Source organism: Heteronotia binoei, chromosome 2, assembly GCF_032191835.1.
Source record: "Heteronotia binoei isolate CCM8104 ecotype False Entrance Well chromosome 2, APGP_CSIRO_Hbin_v1, whole genome shotgun sequence".
Lineage (NCBI taxonomy): Eukaryota > Metazoa > Chordata > Lepidosauria > Squamata > Gekkonidae > Heteronotia > Heteronotia binoei.
The window spans coordinates 123,322,943-123,342,665 of record NC_083224.1 but is presented as its reverse complement, the minus strand read 5'-3'; the positions used below and the strand labels follow the sequence as shown (position 1 = coordinate 123,342,665).

The following is a 19,723-nucleotide window of genomic DNA, read 5'->3' as shown; positions in this document are numbered from 1 at the left end:
GGCTACATCCAAATTAAAAGGTGTAAAGGCCCATTCTCCCAATCCCCTTAACTCTGGTTAAGACAGCCAGATCTCTCTCAGGCTAGGGACCACCAGGAGATTTGTAGAACCTGAGCGTAATGCTCTATTAGGGGCATATTGAGAGAGGCGGTCCCATAGGTATGCGGGTCCCTGGCTGCAAAGGGCCTTAAAGGTAAAAGCCAGCACCTTGAATTTGATCTGGTACTCCACTGGCAGCTAGTGCAGCTTGCACAGCACAGGATGGATATGTGCCATCCAAGGAGTCCTTGTCAAGAGCTATGCGGCTGCATTCTGGATCAGTTGGAGCTTCTGGGTCAACCCCAAGGGAAGGCCTGTGTAGAGCGAGTTGCAATAGTCTGTCCTGGAGGTGACAATTGCATGGATTACCACAGCTAGGTTGGAAAGGGACAGGTAGGGAGCTAATTGCTGAGCCTGGTGCAGTTCGTTTGTTCGTTTAATTAATTAATTAATTAATTAATTCCCCACTGAAGCAGGCTCAGGGCAGCTTACATATTCATAAACATGTCACATAAAAACCAGTAATCAATATATTCCGTAAACATAACATATAACAATTCATTAATATATAAAAACATAAAACAGTTTCAGGTGTTATATTGATTTTAAATGATGGTGTGTTAAATGATGATGGCCGATAGCTGCCTATTCATTCTGTGGCATATTTTGCTATTCTGCTGTTCCTGCTAGGTGCTCTATATATAAAAAAACAGATCTTAATGTCATGATTGTGCTTGCAGCTAAAAGAAAGCCAGTCTGGCAATCTTTGCAACCTGGGCCTCCATTGACAGGTTGGCATCCAGAGTCACATCCAGAGTCCTGACAGTTGGTGCTGATGCCAGGGGCACTCTGTCAAGAGTCAGGAGTTGGCAACCCAACCATGGCCTAACCCAACCCAGCCACAGAACCTCAGTCTTACCTGGATTCAGCTTCAACCGACTCTGCTTTAGCCATCCAACCATAGCCTCCAGACCCTTGACTAAATTTACACTATTGGGTCAGCCACCCATCAACAGAAATAGTTGAGTGTCATCAGTGTACTGATGGCACCCTAGCCCAAAATTCCATGCCAGCTGGGTGAGGGGGTGCATGTAGATGTTAAACCACATCAAGGAAAGAAGTGCCCCCTGAAGAGCCCCATATACCAGTGGTTGCCTCTTGGACATTTCCTTGCCCCGTGCCACCCTCTGTCCTTGGCCATGGAGAAATGAGGTAAGCCATTGTAAGGCTACCCTATGGACTCCAATGTTGGTGAGGCAGTGAGTCAAGAGGTCATAACTGACTGTGTCAAATGCTGCTGTAAGATCAAGAAGTATCAGCAGCACCAACCAACCTCAATCCAGATGTCTATGGAGATCATCTGTGAGGGTGACCAGCACCATTTCTATGGCTGGGGTGGAAGCCAAATTGGAATGGATCTTACACCAATGTGTCATTTATTTGGATGCTGCTCTTTCAATTGCCTTACCCAGAAATGAAAGATTTGAAACCAGGCAGTAATTGGACAGAGCCATAGAATCTAAAGTTGGTCTTCTAAAGAGTGGAACAACCACTGCCTCCTTCAGTCCCACTGGAAAGACCTCTGAGCCCAGGGATAAGTTGATAATATCCTCCAGGGAATGTTGTAGCACCCCATCACTGGCCATCACCAGCCTTAGGGGCATAGATCCAGAGGGCAGGTGGTTGGCTGAACAGCATTTAGAAGGTATCAAAAACTAAATCCAAAGATGGCCAAGGGGCCTCCAATTCACATATGGTATTAAAGTTGGCTGGGAGATCATGGTGGAGTGACAAGTTCATGTTGGATATAAAGTGTCAATTCATAGTGAATTGTACATATTGTACTGGCATCCAAACAAACTCCTCAGAGTTCTGGTAAGGAAAAAAGGCTGATTGGCCCAGTCTTTTTCTCCCGAAAGGAACTATGACAGCTCAGGTGAACCATTTTCCATCATGAAAGCAGTACAGAGAGGGGGAGTCAAACCCGCACTACCACTTCCCCAGTGTTGCAAGCCTGATCTATATTAGCTCATCTTCCCAACTACTATCTGCAGCTAAGTTACATATCAGAGATCTGATCACAGAGCTCTGAACATAGCTTGGTCCTCTATGTGCTGGCTTTATAGATGGGTCTGTATAGACTAACTTAAACATGCAGCTGTCATACTGGTGGGATCACACAACTGAGCCCTTGCCTGTATTTAAATCATAAGACCAAAATCAAGACTGCTATATTTAATTTTACTATGGCAGGTGCATCCACTTACCTGTTCTTTTAAATTCTCCATCTGTTCTCGATGTTGCTATTTGAAACCATGTCAAATAATAATCTTCATATGATATACTTGTCATATTTCTGAAAGGATGAAATATTGGGAAGACTATGCAATCAGTTCTTTTCATACAGATAGTTTCACAAAGAAGCAGAAAGAGAAAAAAGACAATGTGAGTCATCTGAATGTGAGTCTAGTGGCACAAGACCCACCCATAGAAAAGTGGTTTCTGAGTAGCCAGGGTAATGTTTAAAAGGCTTCTCAGTCTCATGAAATTTCCAAGTGAAAATTCTCAACCAGGGCTATCTTATCCATTAGGCACAGTGCCTAAGGCCCAGAAGACTTTCAGGGACTCACATTTTAATTTTACAAGAAAAAATGAACTTTTAGGGTCAAAGAAAATATTTAATTTTTTTCTCACATCAGAAAAAAATGAAAGTTTAGAGATTGTGAAAATTTATTAAATTTTGCCTAAAACATAAAACAATAAAATGTTGAAGTATCTAAAGTTATATCAAAATAATTTTAATATTGAGAGTATTATTGTGGGAGGGACCCACAAAGGCAAAAGTGCCTAGGTCCCACAAAAGTCATAATGCTACAGATACAGATGCTGTGAATTGGGTTGGGATCCCCTGATCTGACTCATATCACACATAACACCTAAGAAGGAATGTGTCCCTGGTGCTGCAAGGCCAGAGTCAACTCATGAACACTGCATGGGGGGTGGAGGTTTCAGTTTTCCCTCCCACACCATTTTACTAAGCCAGAACAACCATGGGGACAATCTTTGACCAGCTGCAGTCAGTACATAAGGAGCCCCACAGTGGAACAAACAGTCTTCCCGTGGTTGTTTCAAATCAGGAAAATGGTATGAGGGGGAAGGCTGAAGTGCCCTCTTCTTCCTGAGCCATGCTCATGAGCTGAATTAGATCCTGCAGTGCTTAAATGTTACATGGGTTCCTACTTGAGTCTTATGTATTGTCTAGCTGAGCCCCAATCTTCTTCCTTTTTCTGTTTCAAGCCACGAGCAATACAAATACACACATTCCTTAATCGCCTCATAAAAATGAAGAAGCAAAATAATTTCTGCATAGAATTAAACACACACAAAACAGTCATATGCTTTGGTCCAACAAGAATGAGCTAATTGTGGTAGGTGAGATCCCTCTTCCTTTCTGTCCAGTTCATGGTAAAAGAATGGGCTGTTGCTGCCTGCAGAACTGCCTGGAGGCTTCTCTGCCTCTTTCTTTTTTAACAAGATTGGACGACCTGGATAAATGCAAGCATGGTCTTGCACTCTGAGATAACTTCCACAAGGAGGTTCACATGACTGCCTCTAACAACAACCATCTTTATTAAGACATGGAGAGGTCAAGGAGGAAAAACAATGAGAAAGGCAAAATTATATGCAGTTTCTGTGCAGCAATACCTAAAGATTTTCAGTGCCTTATGCTCTGTTTTGTTCATGCCACACTAACTTCAATAAAATAATCAGATCACTGGATTTTGATAATTAAATATCATCAGCCAATGTAACTTTATAAATTAAATAAGGAGACACAAGGGTGTCTGAGCCCTGTGAACTTTCTGCTTATTGTAGATATTTCAGCAGGGATCAATGAGGTTGCTCAAACATCCTATCTTGTGAAATGACAAGAATCTTGAGCACAATGACCATCATTATTCTTGGTTTATTTGATGTCCTTGCCTTCCTCCCTCCCCCTCTTTTGCTTTTGCTGTTCTGTAAAATGTCAGCAGCTGCTCTTTAAAGGCTATACTTTTGCCTTTAAGTCTGTGATCAACTGCTTGAATATGAACCTTTCTGCAGCCTCTGACTGCAAAACTGGAACTTATTTATCCCTTAGTATCCCATCCCATACATTAAAGCTGTACTTATCCATTTCCCCAGCATTTTCTTAAGGTAGATACACCAAACATTTCAAATTATACAACATGTGAAAATTTGATCAGGACCTCTGCAACTTAGGCTGGATCCCCAGATGCATCTTATCTAAAAAGTCTGCATCAACCTTGCATCCCTACTACTAGTTGTTCATTCTTTGTGCAGAAACATCTGCAGCACTGACTGCTGTTGGCATAATTAGGCATAGCTTCTGTGCCATTATGCACTACACCGATGTTTTTAAGGAGAGGGTGAGCTTCCTTGTAGCACTGTGGATATGGGTAGTATGTGGATGCAGGAGGAGGACCCAGGAGGACTCAAAGAAGAAAGGTCATCCTTTCTCCTGACCATGCTTCCTCCACTCTTGCTTACTTTCTACCCTCCCATTGCTGTCTTTTATTTCTTCTCTCCCTGTTATAAGTTTTTACTGCCCCCCATTGCTGCTGCCTACCTTTTCCCTCCATCTCTTGTATCCCAGAGCTGCCACTACCTTCTCCCTTGCCCCACTGTCACCTGTCACCTTCTACCCTTTAAGGCAGCCCAACCTCCTAGCCCAAAAATCTCGAGTTCTCAGCTACCACTAGCCAACCTCTTCCTCCAGCACTGCCAGTCCCCCCATCACAATGCATCTTGGGAGTTGCTAGGTACCCATCAAGATTGCAGCTGGCTATCTTGTGATGCATGTTATCTTTGTAAAATTGGAATCCTCATTTCACTTTTTTCAAGTTTTCAGACTTTTCTGCATAGTTGGTGGTTCTTCAAGATTTATAGAGGAATGTCCCATAGCTATACTCCATTCCACCGGTGCATATTTTGATTTACACCCTGAGGTCCAGGTTCATCTTTAGATCTAAGATAGCAGCATAATTTATTGCACTGATTTTAGACATAAACATAAGAGTTAACCCATACAGTTACCATAATTTGAATGATTAGAGGATTTTTTTTTGGTGGCCCATTCACAGAACCTTAACCAGCATCTATCACCTTGGTTGTTCAGAAGTAGATTCTTCAGGTGCAATATAAAATTTGATTGAAGTTACAGGCTTCTGTTCTGTGCTAGCAACAGCTACAAAAGAGAACAATTGACTTAAATATACATCTTCATTATTCTGAATGTTTTTGCTGTGTACTTAAATCATTCCATGCCACCCAAATGATATACAAAGCCTAATCCAGATGCTGGTAAAGCATAGATATGTGGCAGTCATCTATCTTGCTGTGTCTAAGAAGTAGTTCATATAACTGATGCTTCACTGAGGTCACAAGACACACCATGATTAGTGTCCTCCCACAGGTAAGTGTGTGGGGCTCAGTAAGCATTTGAAACAGATCCAGTTCATTTATCATAAATACAGAGGGAAATGACTTGAGCTCAGTAGCACATTGGATAGCTCTTCTCCAGTCCTAAAAACATTCTCATGAAAGTCAGTCCCATCAAATTCAGTTAGATTTATTTACACTTGCATGGGAAGGCTATATAATGTTTTGAGGAAACATGGTGGTAGCAAAACCTTAAGGAGGGATGTGCAAATAAAATTGTTCATATACCCAGCACTCCATAGACAGAAAGAGAGGTGCAAACTGCTGTACACTATGCCACCTTAGCACATGTATCTTAGTATCTTAGTATTTGACATCTGGGAGGTAGGAAAAAAGTAAAACAAACAAGTAAAAAATAAACATATCCTTGAAAACATACTGTGTATGCCTATAGTATACACATATAATAACAAAAGTATTTATACTGCACATTTTGTCAAAGGCAGCTCCACACAGAACGCTTTATAGTAATCTAACCTGGATGTGATCACAGCATGGATCACCATGGCCAGATCATGCTTTTTCAGGAATAACCATAGCTGACACATCAGCTGAAGCAGATGAAAGGTGCTACACATGCCTCCAGGAGCAGGCTAGAATCCACCAGCATCCCCAAGACATGAGCCTGCTCCTTCACAAAGAGTTCAGCCCCACACATGACAGCTTGGCCCCACAATCTTCAACCACCCTTATCATTGACCAATACCTCAGTCTTGTTTAGAATGAGCCTCAGTTTATTGGTCCTCATTTGTCCCTTTACCTTATCCAGCCACCTGTTCAGGACTTACATAGACCCACCCAGCTCAGCTGTTAAGGAGAAATACAGCCGGATGTCATCCATATATTGGTGGCATCTTATTCCAAACCCCAGAATGATCTCTTCCAGAGGTTTAAAATAGATGAGAACAACAGTATGAGAACAGTATGAGAACAACATTCCCAAGGGACCCCATAGATAAATTCCACAGGACCAAGACAAGGCACCCCCTCCAGCACCACTTTCTCAATTTGGCCATTCAAGTAATAGAAGGTTTAAGGTTTATTGGATTTATATCCTTCCCTCCCCGCCGAAGCAGGCTCAGGGCGGCTTACAGCCAGTAAAATCATAAAAATTGAACAATTAAATAGTTAAAAAATTAAAGCAAATTTAAACAATTAAAAACAGTTAAGAACAATTAAAACAGTCTGGTGCTAATCATATTTGATATTTTCTCGCTTCAGATGGCATGCAGTATATATTAGATGTATATCGGTCACACCATATGAGTCCTTCCATGTTAATTAAAGGCCTGCCAGAATAGAGTTGTCTTACAGGCCTTGCGGAACTGGGTGAGATCCCGCAAGGCCCTAACAATCAAAGCACAGTGCTCCCTACTCCCAGCCAACCTCTCCATAAAGATATAATGGTTGATGGTATTGAAAGCTGCCAAGAAGTCTAGGAGAATCAACAGGGAACACACTTTCCCTGTCACTCATCCGGCAAAGATGGGTGAATAAGACTGTTTGTGTCACTATCTGGATTGAAATGGGTCGATCAGGAAATATGGAGAGGCTATAGTATACATTCCACCATGGAGTCAAACTTGTGCCAATATTTCGTTGGGCTCAATACATAATTTGAAGTGGTGGCAAAACAAAATAAAGGATTAAATAAAATGGAGGAAATTTGGGACCCTACTGGGGACAAAGATGTGGTATAAATAAATAAACAAACTAGTGGTACTGCTGTTCATATGCAGTTTCCATAGAAGATAATGTCAAAGGCTAAATATGGCACCGAAGGAATCCTTGGCACAACAACCCTATCTTTCTCTAATATTGTACTCATGACCTTTGTATCACCTCTGAAAATTGCCTGGCAACTGTGTTTTGTGAGATCACAGATCTGCTTAAAGAGCCCATGCTCAAGTTACATTGCCGATCACACTAATTAAAATTTACTGCTGGGCATAAAATAGAGGTCTTTTTAAAAGCCATTTAAGAGGTTTCTTCTACAACTCCCTATGGAGTTTAAAAGAATATATTTATGACTAATAGCAGAAAACATGGAGGTTTATTACCTTCTAGGTGCTGGCTAGTGGTAACACACTGTATAACTCTTTTTCTATACAGGGAAATATTGTTCTTCAGCATTGTAGCTGCCTCCATATTTACTGCATTGTCCAGAATTGGATTAGACAGCATAACCTGCATGAACATACATATCAGTTTTCAAAGCTTTTTCAATCATCAGCTAGTTTCAATTATGTAAAGCCAGTAACAAAAACAATCCAAGTAAGAAAGGAAACACTGGACGCAAACCCCTTCACTTTTTCCATGCAAAGAGAAAGATTCAGGATCAGCCTACAACTCAGTAATACAGAGCCAAAGTAGATGCTACTTGTTTTATGAGTCTGCCTTGAGTCTTGCAGTCACATTGCACTTGCAAGTCCCGATGGTAAACCTGTGAAGGAAGTAATGTCCAGTTTGGCTCTCAGAGGCAACAAAGGAAGGGTATTAGAGGAGGCTCTGCTGTGCTGAAGCAGAACACAGGGATTCCATAGTATAAGGTAAGGACCACTCTTCATGATATGCCTGTTTGCGTCATGCATTTCAGGTTATGAGTGCATGACTAGGAATCACAGTCTGATGTTCATTAGGGAAACCCACCTTTTAAAAAATGCTCATTTGGTCAGTGCTGCAATGGGGAGAAAGAGATTCAGGTTTCCTTCTCCGTGCTTTCTCTGGAGCGAAAAGTGGCAGTGGCAGTGGAGGGGAGGGGGTGTTTCATTCCTTTTGTCTGGCACGTGATGCCCTGCTGACAGTCTTTCCACTAGCTGTGTGGAAGTGAAACTAGAAACTCCTCCTCTCCCCCTTGCAGCACTCCCCCACAGTGCCATGAAAATTAACACATTTTAAGGTGAGTAACTATGGTTGCTGCTCCTCTTTCTTTAGCATCAACATTACACAAAGCAGATAATTGACAGGCTCATATTATCAAAGAATAAAGATATTTTTGAAAAAAAGTTAAAGTAGAATAATTCTGCTTGTGTTTTGCCTGTTTCTTCTTTTGTCAAAATAATACCAGAACAGGTTAATGACAAGCATGAAAAGTACAAGAATAAAACAAGGTTAAGATAATTTATTTTAAAATGTTTTATCTTTGTTTTAAAAATGGGAAGAGTAAGGAGTTTGTAGATAATGGTTTCCACACTACAGACTCATATACTAGAGTAGACTACTTCTCCCACTTCATATCAAATCATTTATCTTTGATTTCTGACTGAAAAATTGCTCAAACTACTGGGTTGGATCAGTGATCCACCTATGCAAGAACTGAGCATCTTCTTTGCTTTCTCCTCCCTACCAGCAGCCATTTCTGACTGTAGGAATATTGACTCCTAGTGTTGTGAGAAATACTCCCTCTAAGCTGTAAGCAAAAATGTAAGCTAAAATTCTATTTCGTGAGCTACTGGCATTAAAGTTGTGAGCTACTGCATAAATTAGTTTGTTCTGGGGCCATTTTTCCTGAGCTAAGACAATAGTGTGTGAGCTGGAGGCTAAAAAACTGTGAGCTAGCTCAAACTAACAGCTTAAAGGCAGACCTGTGTGGAATAATAACCACATGCATCACTTGGCTACAGCAAATAGGGGATAGGGTGTGAAATGCTCCCTCATGTCTTTTCCATCAGAAAGGTCCCTTTATCCTCACTTCAGCCTACTACCCACATGGCTGTTACTTCACGAGTCACACAGTCCTGGGAATCAACTTTCTCAGGGCCAGAAAGGGCTGCTAGAGAAGAAAAGTGGTGAAGATCTCTGACCATCAATGCCTTATGTTGACAGATCAGTGAGTCCAACTATTACAGGGTTCAGCAAAACCTGTACATGAATTCCTTCCTCAAATATGTAAGTTCTATTATAAGGATCCCAAAACTGTGAAACTTGTTCTATGAACTCCAAAGGACTTTACATTTATTTTGCTCAAGCCTCCCATGCCACATGGAAAAATCTGAGACCAAGAAGAGTTTCAAAAGCACTTTGTGAGAGGGACTCTGATCAAAGGAAAAAAATATTAACATTCCATTGGATTAGCACAGGTCCCTGCATTTGACCTGCACATACACAATTGTCCATATAAAAAGTAAGGTGAATTCTTTGTATGGGTGAATTCTTTACCTGGATACTAAGCAGGATACTACTCATTGTTAATTTTGTGTTCCACTTGGCAGGATCATATAGAAAATCCACACAAGGTCTCCCAGACATTGGGTCCACTTAAATGGAGAACAAAAGCATCTGCATTAATCAGAGGATTCAGATTTTATATGAGTCCTACTGCAACTATTTAAACAAGTTTTCTATAATGAAACTGAAGAACAATGAAAGAAAGGTAACAATTTGCTATAAATGCAAATATGTGGAAGACAAAAAAAGTATAGGTACACTCTATCTTGGATCAAGCCAAGGAATCATGACATCCATTAAGTGCATTAAAATGACATTTCATGGTGAGATGACCAGCCCTCTAGAGCTTGTCTTGTCATTCCAGATCTCCCCATACTAAGTGCATGGATAGAACCAGGGCCTCTTTTAAAAAGCCCAGCAGGAACTTATTTGCTTATTTGCATATCAGGCCACACCCCCTGATGTTACCAGGGCTTTTTTGTAGCAAGAACTCCTTTGCATATTAGGCCACACACCCCTGATGCAGCCAGTCCCCCAAGAGCTTACAAAGCTCTTAGTATAGGGCCTACTGTAAACTCTAGGAGGACTGGCTACATCAGGGGTGTGTGGCCTAATATGCAAAGGAGTTCCTGCTACAAAAAAAGCTCTGGATGTCACCATTATTTTGCACAGGGCTTTTTTGGTAGAAAACGCCCAGCTGGAACTCATTTGCATATTAGGCCACACCCTGACACCAAGCCAGCCGAAACTGTGCTGCTGCTCAAAAAAAGACCTGGATAGAATTTATGGGACAATACCCTGGAATCTGATCAATAAACATCCAGAATGATGTGTACTTATCAGGTTAAGCAATCAAGTAGTCATTCAGAGGCTAAATTTATCTCAGTTCATGGGAAAACAACTTTGGTCCCACCACCAGAAGGAAAGGGTACATGTTTGGGAGAATAAAATAATCCATTGTAGGTCCTATGTCACCCCAGGAATATCTTCTAGTACTATGACACCTGACAACATTCCAGCTTCAGGATGAGGCAATAGTCATAGTCATAATCTTTCTTTCTCTATCTGGAACTCTCCCTCTCTAAGCAAGCACCACCATTCTCTTTCCCTTCAGTTCATGCCTTGGCCCTGTGCCATATTGCTCTCAATCACCCTTACTTCCAGTGCATCCCCATGACTCTGCTTACTGAAATCCTTTAGCCTGCTTTACCTTCACTCCTTTGTTTCAAGCCTCTCTCAGTCAGTTGGTATTCCTGCTCTGTATCTTGCAACAGCCTTTTCCCTTTCTCTCTGCCTCTTATTTTAACTTCAGGACAATGTAAATACATTCACAGGTATGTCCTGTGCAGATGCACCTAGATAACACAACAGCTTTGTCTAGGAATTGTTCAATTGCTCTGCATTGCATCTTCAGAATTGTCTATAGTGACATCTGATTTCTCTGCATTTCATTTTGAAAAACTGTTCCTCTTGCCTTTTCTGTTTATTGTTATACAAATAAAAATGGATTCAGATAATTAAATGCCTCTCCCTCCCTTTTGTATATTATAAATATCACCCCAAGTCATAGTCAGAGAAATTTGCTTGGAGGGTGTAACCACCTCTCAGGTGACATATCCACAATTCTTTTAATAAATTCAATCTATTTTAATAACTTAATAAATTCAAACTATTTTAAAATGTACATATTTCTAGCTAGCAAAATCTATGAAACTGGTTCCAGAAAATGTGTGAAACACAGAGAAGAAGAAGCTTCACGAAGAGACATCAACAGAAATAGTTGAGAAAGGTAGGGGGGAGGGAGGGGGAGACAGAGAGAGAATGAGTGAGTGAATGCCAAGGGTGGGGGTGGGTGGGAAGAGAGCAATTGTGTGTGTGGGGGTGAGTAAATGCCAAGGATGAGGGTAGTGGAATGCCAAGGGTGGGGACTAGGTGGGAAGAGAGCAAGGGTGGGAGATCAGTGAATGCTAAGGGCAGGTAGTGGAGTTCCAAGGATGGGGAGGTAGGTAGGGAGAACTGCAAAGTTGGGGGGTCAGTGCAGTGCCAAGGTTGGGGGGATTGGTGGGGAAGGCAGCAAGGGTGGAGGCAAGTGAATGCCAAGCGTAGGGGTAGATAGGGAGATCAGTAAGAGTGGTGGGTGAGTAAAGTGCCAAGGGTGGAAGGGAGCTGCAAAGTTGGGGTGAGTGGTAGGAATTGGGTAGACTGATGGAAAAAAGGAGGGCAAAAGAGATGGGGGTAGACTGACATACAAGGGGAATGGGAGAAAGGAGTGAAATAGAGGGCAGGTTGACAGATAAAGGGAATGGGAGAAGGGAAAAATATGGGGTAGGTTAATAGAGAAGAAGGGTAGATTGACAGAGATGGCGTAGGTTGACAGATAAGGGGAGGGGGAGAAAGAGGGAGAATATTGTTGAAGGAGGAGGAAGAGGGAGGGTTTAGCAAAGAAGGGGAAAGGATGCACCCTCTCTGCAAGTTTCTTATGGGTCCCCACTTGTTATAATCTAAAGGCAACAAACAACAAAATCAAAGTCCAGATAACTCCCCCCCCCCAACACACAATCAGGACACCATTCAAAGTTCAAAGTAAAAAAATCAACCCCAATGTCAATTTTAAAAAGGGACAGGAAATTTTAAAAACACACACACTATGGAATGATATATCTCTTGAGCATCGAGAGTCCACTATGAAGCTTGATAGATATGCAAAGCACACCTGCATAATTTCCATTTGAAGTCTGAATGCACAGAGGGAGGGAAGAAAGGGGACGGGGGGGGGGGGAGCACAAAAGACCTTGCAGTATGTTTTTTCTCCTGAACATTGTCTAAAGATAGAACCTAAACTATGTTTTTCTCAAAAGTATTTAACAGTGGGGTAGTATGTGTGGGGACAACACTTCATTTTACATGCTAGTCAAAAGTCATTTAGGGCTTTATGAGTATTCAGCATATTGAAATGTGTGCTTATGTTCTGTGTTCTAGAAGTATTTTTACTGATTCACCTCTTTCTGTGGCACAGGAAGTTTTCAAACCTTTTACCAGGATTACCCTCAAGAAACGAAGTTGATTAGTCAAGAAACCCAATTTAAGTTCCTGATCAGCTTCCACACCATAATCAATAAGGGCTCTGCAATAAGTGATCCAGAAGTTAAACAGATACTAAAGAGCCAGGATTAGTTCAGTGGCTAGAGCTGCATTTCCATGTCATCCAGAAAGCTGAGTTACTTAGGAAAATCATTATCTTATTTCATAGCCTAACATACAAGGTTGTTGTGAGGCTAAAATGGAGTACTGACCTCCATGGAAAAACAAGTAAATGAAGAGATGAATAGATAACCGTGAATGAATAGGTAACTGCAAATGAATAAATACATGAATAGATAACTGTATTTAAGAAAAGGCTGATCAAATGTACTTTGAAGTATAACTACCACCTGGACATCCAAATGCAGAATTATGTCAAGGAGAATACCAGCCTCCTGATTGATTACTATCAAAAGGTCACATTGTCAATATCCTTACCATTGGGATGAAAAGGAATAGTGGTGAAACTGATGCTCGGAGGTACTCTGTTATAATTTTCAGTATACTTCATTGTTAATTGGAGTACAGCTCCTAACATTGATAAACAGAATTTCATTACACATATATACTGATACAGTCCTAACTTAGGCAAGTTGCTTAGAAATATTTCCCACTGAATTTAATATGGCTTCCTTCCTAGTAAGTTTGCATTGTATTGTACCTTCCATTATTAACCTTGAAGACATATCTAGGGTTGTTAGTCATCAGACAATGGATGTAGATCTTTTAATTTCCTGAGGCAATGGGAAACAAGGCAGCTACAGTTCCTGTCACCTTCCCTGATCTTTTTGTTGCCCCTTCCTCTCTGCAGAGACAAGCATGTCACCTTATCAAACCACATCAAGCAAAAGTTGGAACCAGAAACAAGTAAGGTTAGATATAACTGCATGTCAACAACTTGGGTGGACAAAAAACTCTTTTTGAACATCACAATCTTGGGGAGTTTCTTATGAATCATATAATACAATGTGATAGTATTTCTGGACTATAACATCACATTTGATTATAAAATTCTTAGGAAACAGGACAGTTTACCTTCCCATAGAGAATCCTTTAGTCCTTGGATCTCAGCAACCCATTCCATGAAGTTATCTTCTACAGGTGTAACAGAAATACCCTAAGGAAAGGAAAGGAAAATATCTTCGGCTTCACTAATTTACTTTCCTTTGAGACAATGAGTACATTTTTTATTAAGAGTATGTCTGTATTCCTATTACTTGTGACTTGATTTATAAATTAATTTTATTTTTATAGTCCATCTTATTATGTAGTTTTTAAAAGTATTTTAAGAATCTCTAGAAGACAGAGGGCACCCAGTAAACATTCCTTACATGGATAACTTTTTTTAGAATAAAGAAATAGAATTCTTTGTGAGTTTTCCTATATGCTCTCTTCAATTCTATTCTATTCTGGTAGAGAAATGGGCAGCATATTTATTCCCATCAATTAAAGGCTAATCCTACCATAAAGGAAGCATTGTGCTAATCTTCCAACAGTGAAATAATTAAAGAATCACTGTCTACATTGCTAAACATTGGCCCTGCTCATATGGCCCTGCCCTTCTTTGGTGGTTTTTAGACAGAGGCTGGATGGCCATCTGACAGCAATGCAGATCCTTGAATTTAGGGGGGGGGGGGGGTGAATTTCCTGCATTGTGCAGCGGGTTGGATTAGATGACCCTGGAGGTCCCTTCCAACTCTGTGGTTCTATATGAAGAATGAAAACAGCTGCTCTGGCCCTGCCGCAAAGTCCATACATGACCCAGCCTTCCGTGGCAAACCAGGGTTTTGTTTTTTAACCTGGGGTTGCCAACTGAAGGGGGGTAGGGTTCCTGTGCCATACTGATAAAGGATGTACCTGTTAAGTATTCCTGTCATGCAAGCTTGATTCAGGTGGGTAGCTATGTTGGTCTGAAGCAGCAGAAGAAAGTTTTATTCAAGGTATAAGCTTTCATGTGCAATCACACTTTTTCAGATAAAGTGGAACAAATCATTGTATCTGAAGAAGTGTTCATGCACACAAAAGCTTATACCTTGAATAAAACTTTGTTGGCCTTAAAGGTGCCACTGGACTTCAACCTTGTCATGTGAGCTATTATAGGTGGTACATGAGCTTGTCCCAACCATGTCATCTTATTGTCAGAATGGCCTCATACACTTTTCTAAACATTGGAAGAAGAACTTTGAGCTCTCACTAAACTAATTATTAGCATCAAGTTATGTGAGAGCAAGAGTTGCCAGCTTTGGGTTGCAAAATACCTGTAGACTTTGGGGGCAGACCCTAGCGTTGGAAAGGGAGAGTTTGGGAAGGGGGGGGGGAATGTATCGTGCCATAGAGTCAACCCTCCAAAGCAAGAATTTCCTCCAGGGGACCTAACATCTGTAGCCTGGAGAGTTGTAATTCTAGATCTCCAGACCCCATCTGGAGGCTGGGAACACTACCTATTGTATTCTGAGTCTATTTCAAGGTGTTGGTATTGACCTATAAAGCCCTATATGATCGGGGGCCTGCCTATCTACAGGACTGCCTTTCTCCGCATGATCCCCAGAGAGCACTGCATTCAGGGACACAACATCACTGTCCACCCCTGGACCAAGGGTGGCCAGGCTGTGTTTTACACGGACTAGGGCCTTCTCAGTGGCAGCACCTGAAATGTGGAATGCCCTCCCAGAGGCCATAAGGGTCCTGCGGGATCTCTCTCAATTCTGCAGGGCCTGCAAAACTGAGTTATTTTGACAGGCCTTTGACCAGGAGAGGATTGCTACCCTGCACTGCTTAAGAATTGAGATCACTATGGGATCACTGTTAGTAAAGGACGATCCTGCCTATGTTGTTGCTGAACAGCACCATAAAATGTTTTAATTGTATTTATTGTTTGAAATTATGATTGTGGATGTTTGAATTAACTGTTAGCCGCCCTGAGTCCACTTGCAGAGAGGGCAGGATAAAAATCTAAGGTAATGAATAAATAAAGGGAAACCAAGTCTTATTCATAAAAAGATTCAAAAGCACTTTAAATTATTAGAAGATGTGATCTGTACATAATCAACTGCTGACCCTCCATTTTTATAAAGTAATATCATCTCCTTCTCCTATTTGCTTATTTATTTAAAACATCTCTATCCTCTACCCCAGGGGTCCACAACATGGTGCCTGTGGGTGCTTGTCAGTGTAGCACCTGCAGACACCTTCCTTGGTTTCCTCCAAGTGTTTTTAGAAAGTGGCTGGGGCCAGATGGGATTTTTGCCCAGTAGGGTTTCTGACTGGCTGTTTGAGATTTGATTTTTTTTTAAGTTGCTTTGGCAGCCGTTCTACCACAAAATAAAATTCTTCACTGTGCGACTGAAGGTAAGCTGCAACCATTTTTTGTCTGGTGCTACCTCCTGCAGCAGTTCTTTTGTGGTTGCCACTTTGTGGTTGCAGCCACCACGTTGGGACAGAATTGCAAAGGTGACTGCAGGCTCAAAAAGGTTGTGGACTCCTTTTCTACCCCATCCAGGTGAAGATTCACAGCGGCCTGTCAACCGTAGCTAAATATTTGAAAACTCTCTGGTTCTCTACCTGTAGGTAGAGAGCAGACACTGAAGCTTTGTTCCTTGCTGTCATTATTCTGATAAATACAGTGCAGCTTTTCTTAGTCATCATAAACAGGGGGGGGGGGGGGGGGGCGGCGCGGCTGTACTCACAAAGATGCGGGAGTTTTTATATTCCTGAAATTCTCTTTCCAACAACAAGTAAGCTCTTGAGTGGATCATAACTGAAGTTTCCTTAGGATTGTACAGTCACAGAGTTAACGAAACTGTTCTCCGGCAGAAGAAGCAGTATCTGTCAAAGACGTGGAAGTAAAGGTTTAGAAAAGCTCATCTCTGAAAATCAGAGAACGGAGCTGAATTTGGATGGATTTTCAAGTAATGATAAAACAGGCTGTTACCTTAATGAAATCTGGAAGCAGAAGATCTGAAACAGAGTAAGCCAAAGTCTCTAGCATGTCATGCAGCCATGACCGAAGGAAGATATGAAAGGAGGTCACCGAAGTCTGCCTTGATCCTCTGCTTATTTTTATATAGCAAGGCACCTACAAGAACAGCATCCATGGCAAGGAGGAAGTTACAGAAAAGCACACGAATTTAGCCGGGTTCTGTATACAAAGTGCTACTTAGCAACGGCATCTCTCGCTCTTGTAAGAGGCGGGGAGCTTTTGCTCTCAACCAATCAGCGCTTGCCTTTGTTTGTTTTGCCCGTCTCCAATCAGGCGCAGTGTTTCAGTTAGATTTTGAAACTGCGGCTCTTCATTTTTTCCGAGATCAGATTACCGAAGAACTGGCTTGTAAAACACAGGAAGGCTTCAGTAATAGCCCTTACTGTTAAATTAACGGAAAAGGGTATTTACTCTTCCGTAGCTTGAAAATGCATTGGGGAGGGAACCAAGTCACTTTCCTAGTACGTAATTGTGCTGTTGAACAATTTAATATTTTGGTTGAGGGTTGAATTCTGTACTGAATCTCAGTACTGAATTATTCGTATAAACAACCTTGGAAGAGCTTTTAACGATTTTGACACTGCGATATTGCCTTTAGAGGTCTCTGTCTAGCATATTCCCCCACAGTCTACTGAAAATCCCATTCCTTCCTGTTCTTTTGGTGGATCCTCAAAACCGGAAGCCCTTTCTCTGGGAAGCAACAGTTACTGAACGTTTTTCTTCCATATAACTTATTAGAATCGACGCTACACATCAGGTTATAAAATAGGCGAGGTGGGGATGGAGTTACTGGAAGCTTGCAAACGTGTTATTACAAATCCCTAATGTGATGTCATAACAGGCTCTAAACCAACCTGATCCTTCAGGATTGTCTTTGCAACTGCAAATTTTGGCAGAGATCCTCTCTTGCTTCTTTCCAGAGATTTACAGTGCTGAGTTACTTCAGTGTACATCTACTGAAATCAAAGCACTAATTTCTTATTTTTTGTATCTTAGACATCTGATAACAGATAAGTTCCCAGATCTTCATGCACCAGAAAGCAGATTGCTACCAATTGCTGTGGTAGAGAAACTAAAAAAACAGGTCTTCAGAAACTGAAATTCAGTTCATACATATTTTCTGTACTTATATTCCAGCTATTTATATGTGTTAGAAAAGAACAGCCTGATTGGGTTCCTCTATTTTAGAAGTCTCTTATTAATTCAAACAATTTTCTCCCAACACAAAAGATTGTATTCCCCTTCTGCCCCCTGCCCATTTTGATACACGTTAGCTATGTATTGAAACAGTTATACAGAGGAGATGAAGGGATGACAGATTCCTTCAAAGAATATTTTGAAGGAGAATCTACTGTTTTAGAAAGTGAAGTGAAAGCTGCATGCAAGGCAATTGGGAGAAACAAAACACCAGGAGTAGATGGCATATCAGTAGAGTCAGAGCTTTTTCTGAGCAGGAATGCATAGGAATGCAGTTCCGGCTGGGTTGGTGTCAAGGGTGTGTGGCCTAATATAATAATGAGTTCTTGCTGGGCTTTTTCTACAGAAAAGCCACCCAAACCACCCAAATGGAGCCATCAAAATATTAACATGAATATGCCAACAAATATGGAAAAACAGAACAATGGTTAACAGACTGGAAATGCTCATGCTACATTCCAATTCCAAAACCAGGAGATGTCAAAAGACTGAAGTAACTATCAGCTAATTTCTCACATGAGTAAAATGATGCTCAAAATCTTACAAAGATTGCTGCCATATATGGAATGAGAAATGCCAGATGTTCAAGTAGGATTCAGACAAGGAAGAGGCACTAGAGATATTGCAAACTTATATTGTTTACTCGAGGATACAAGAGAATTTCAAAAGAAAATCCACGTGTTTTGTAGATTGTCTATGTGGATCATGAAAAGCTGTGGCTGGTTTTAAAAGAAATGGGTGTGCCACAACATCTGATTATTTTGATGTGCAACCTGAAATATGTAGTGATTAAGAGTAGCAGACTAATCTGGAGAACCAGGTTTGATTCCACACTCCTCCCCTTAAGGCCTGCCGGGTGACCTTGGGCCAGTCTCAGTTCTCTCAGAACTCTCTCAGACTCATCTACCTCACAAGGTGTGGGGAAGAAGGGAAGGCAATTGTAAGCCACTTTGTGACTCTTTAGGATAGAGAGAAGCAGAGTATAAAAACCAACACTTCTTCTTTTACTCTGGATAAGAGGTTACTGTTAGGACAGAATATCTTCCCATTTCCTCATCTGTATGCAGAACATATAATAAGGAAAGCTAGATTAGATTTAATGAAGGTAGAATGAAAATTGGTGCCAACCAGTTGTTACAATAGGAAGTGGGAAAGATGGTGACTTTCCTCCCTGAAACCAAGGGTTCTCTGGAAAGTATCCTAGTAACCAGCTGCCACTTCTCAGTACTTTGTGAGAACATCTAGACTGACCCACTGAGAAGGTAGTCTTCTAGTGCAGTACTAGAACAATCACAATATAAATATAACATTGCAAAGAAATAGATTGCACTAAGTGAAATCAAAAAGGTGTCTTTATAAAAATAAATTAGCCTTTATAAAAAGTACAATAAAAAGTTTTATCGTAAAAGAGGAAAAAGGGAAAGGGTGGTGGATTCAAAAAGGGGTAGAAAAAGGTAAAACCAAAATATAGCACAAATATATTCAAATGAAAAGTGATGCAGTTTAACTAAACTAAATACGTGTTATCTGTGTTATGGCAGGTGCCTCAGAGCATGTGCAGAGTTCCTTGTGGCAACAAGAAGTCAAAGGTATTCTTAATCCCTACCCAGCCTCCTGTGGACTGAAGCCATAAACCCCCCAAATGCCCAAGTACTTATGCTAAATGGAATTGGACTAAGATAGCTTCCTTTCTAAGAATGACAAGCTGATTTCTCCAATCCCATGCAAACCCCCATCTCTGATGTCAGAAGCTACTTT

General features: G+C 41.1%; 1 protein-coding gene across 1 annotated transcript in view; it reads right to left on the bottom strand.

The window, feature by feature from the left end:
- UBE2U (ubiquitin conjugating enzyme E2 U) overlaps window positions 1–16,689 on the bottom strand; it is a 40,084-nt gene extending 23,395 nt beyond the window's left edge. The window contains exons 1-7 of the mRNA XM_060233331.1: window positions 16,476–16,689; window positions 13,825–13,906; window positions 13,228–13,320; window positions 9,700–9,797; window positions 7,602–7,728; window positions 5,206–5,287; window positions 2,307–2,395 (exon numbers count right to left, since the gene is read on the bottom strand). Coding sequence (XP_060089314.1) covers window positions 2,307–2,395; window positions 5,206–5,287; window positions 7,602–7,728; window positions 9,700–9,797; window positions 13,228–13,320; window positions 13,825–13,906; window positions 16,476–16,544 — 640 coding nt within the window. The 5' untranslated portion in view covers window positions 16,545–16,689. The remainder of the gene's footprint in view (window positions 1–2,306; window positions 2,396–5,205; window positions 5,288–7,601; window positions 7,729–9,699; window positions 9,798–13,227; window positions 13,321–13,824; window positions 13,907–16,475) is intronic.
- Window positions 16,690–19,723: the final 3,034 nt, after the last annotated feature.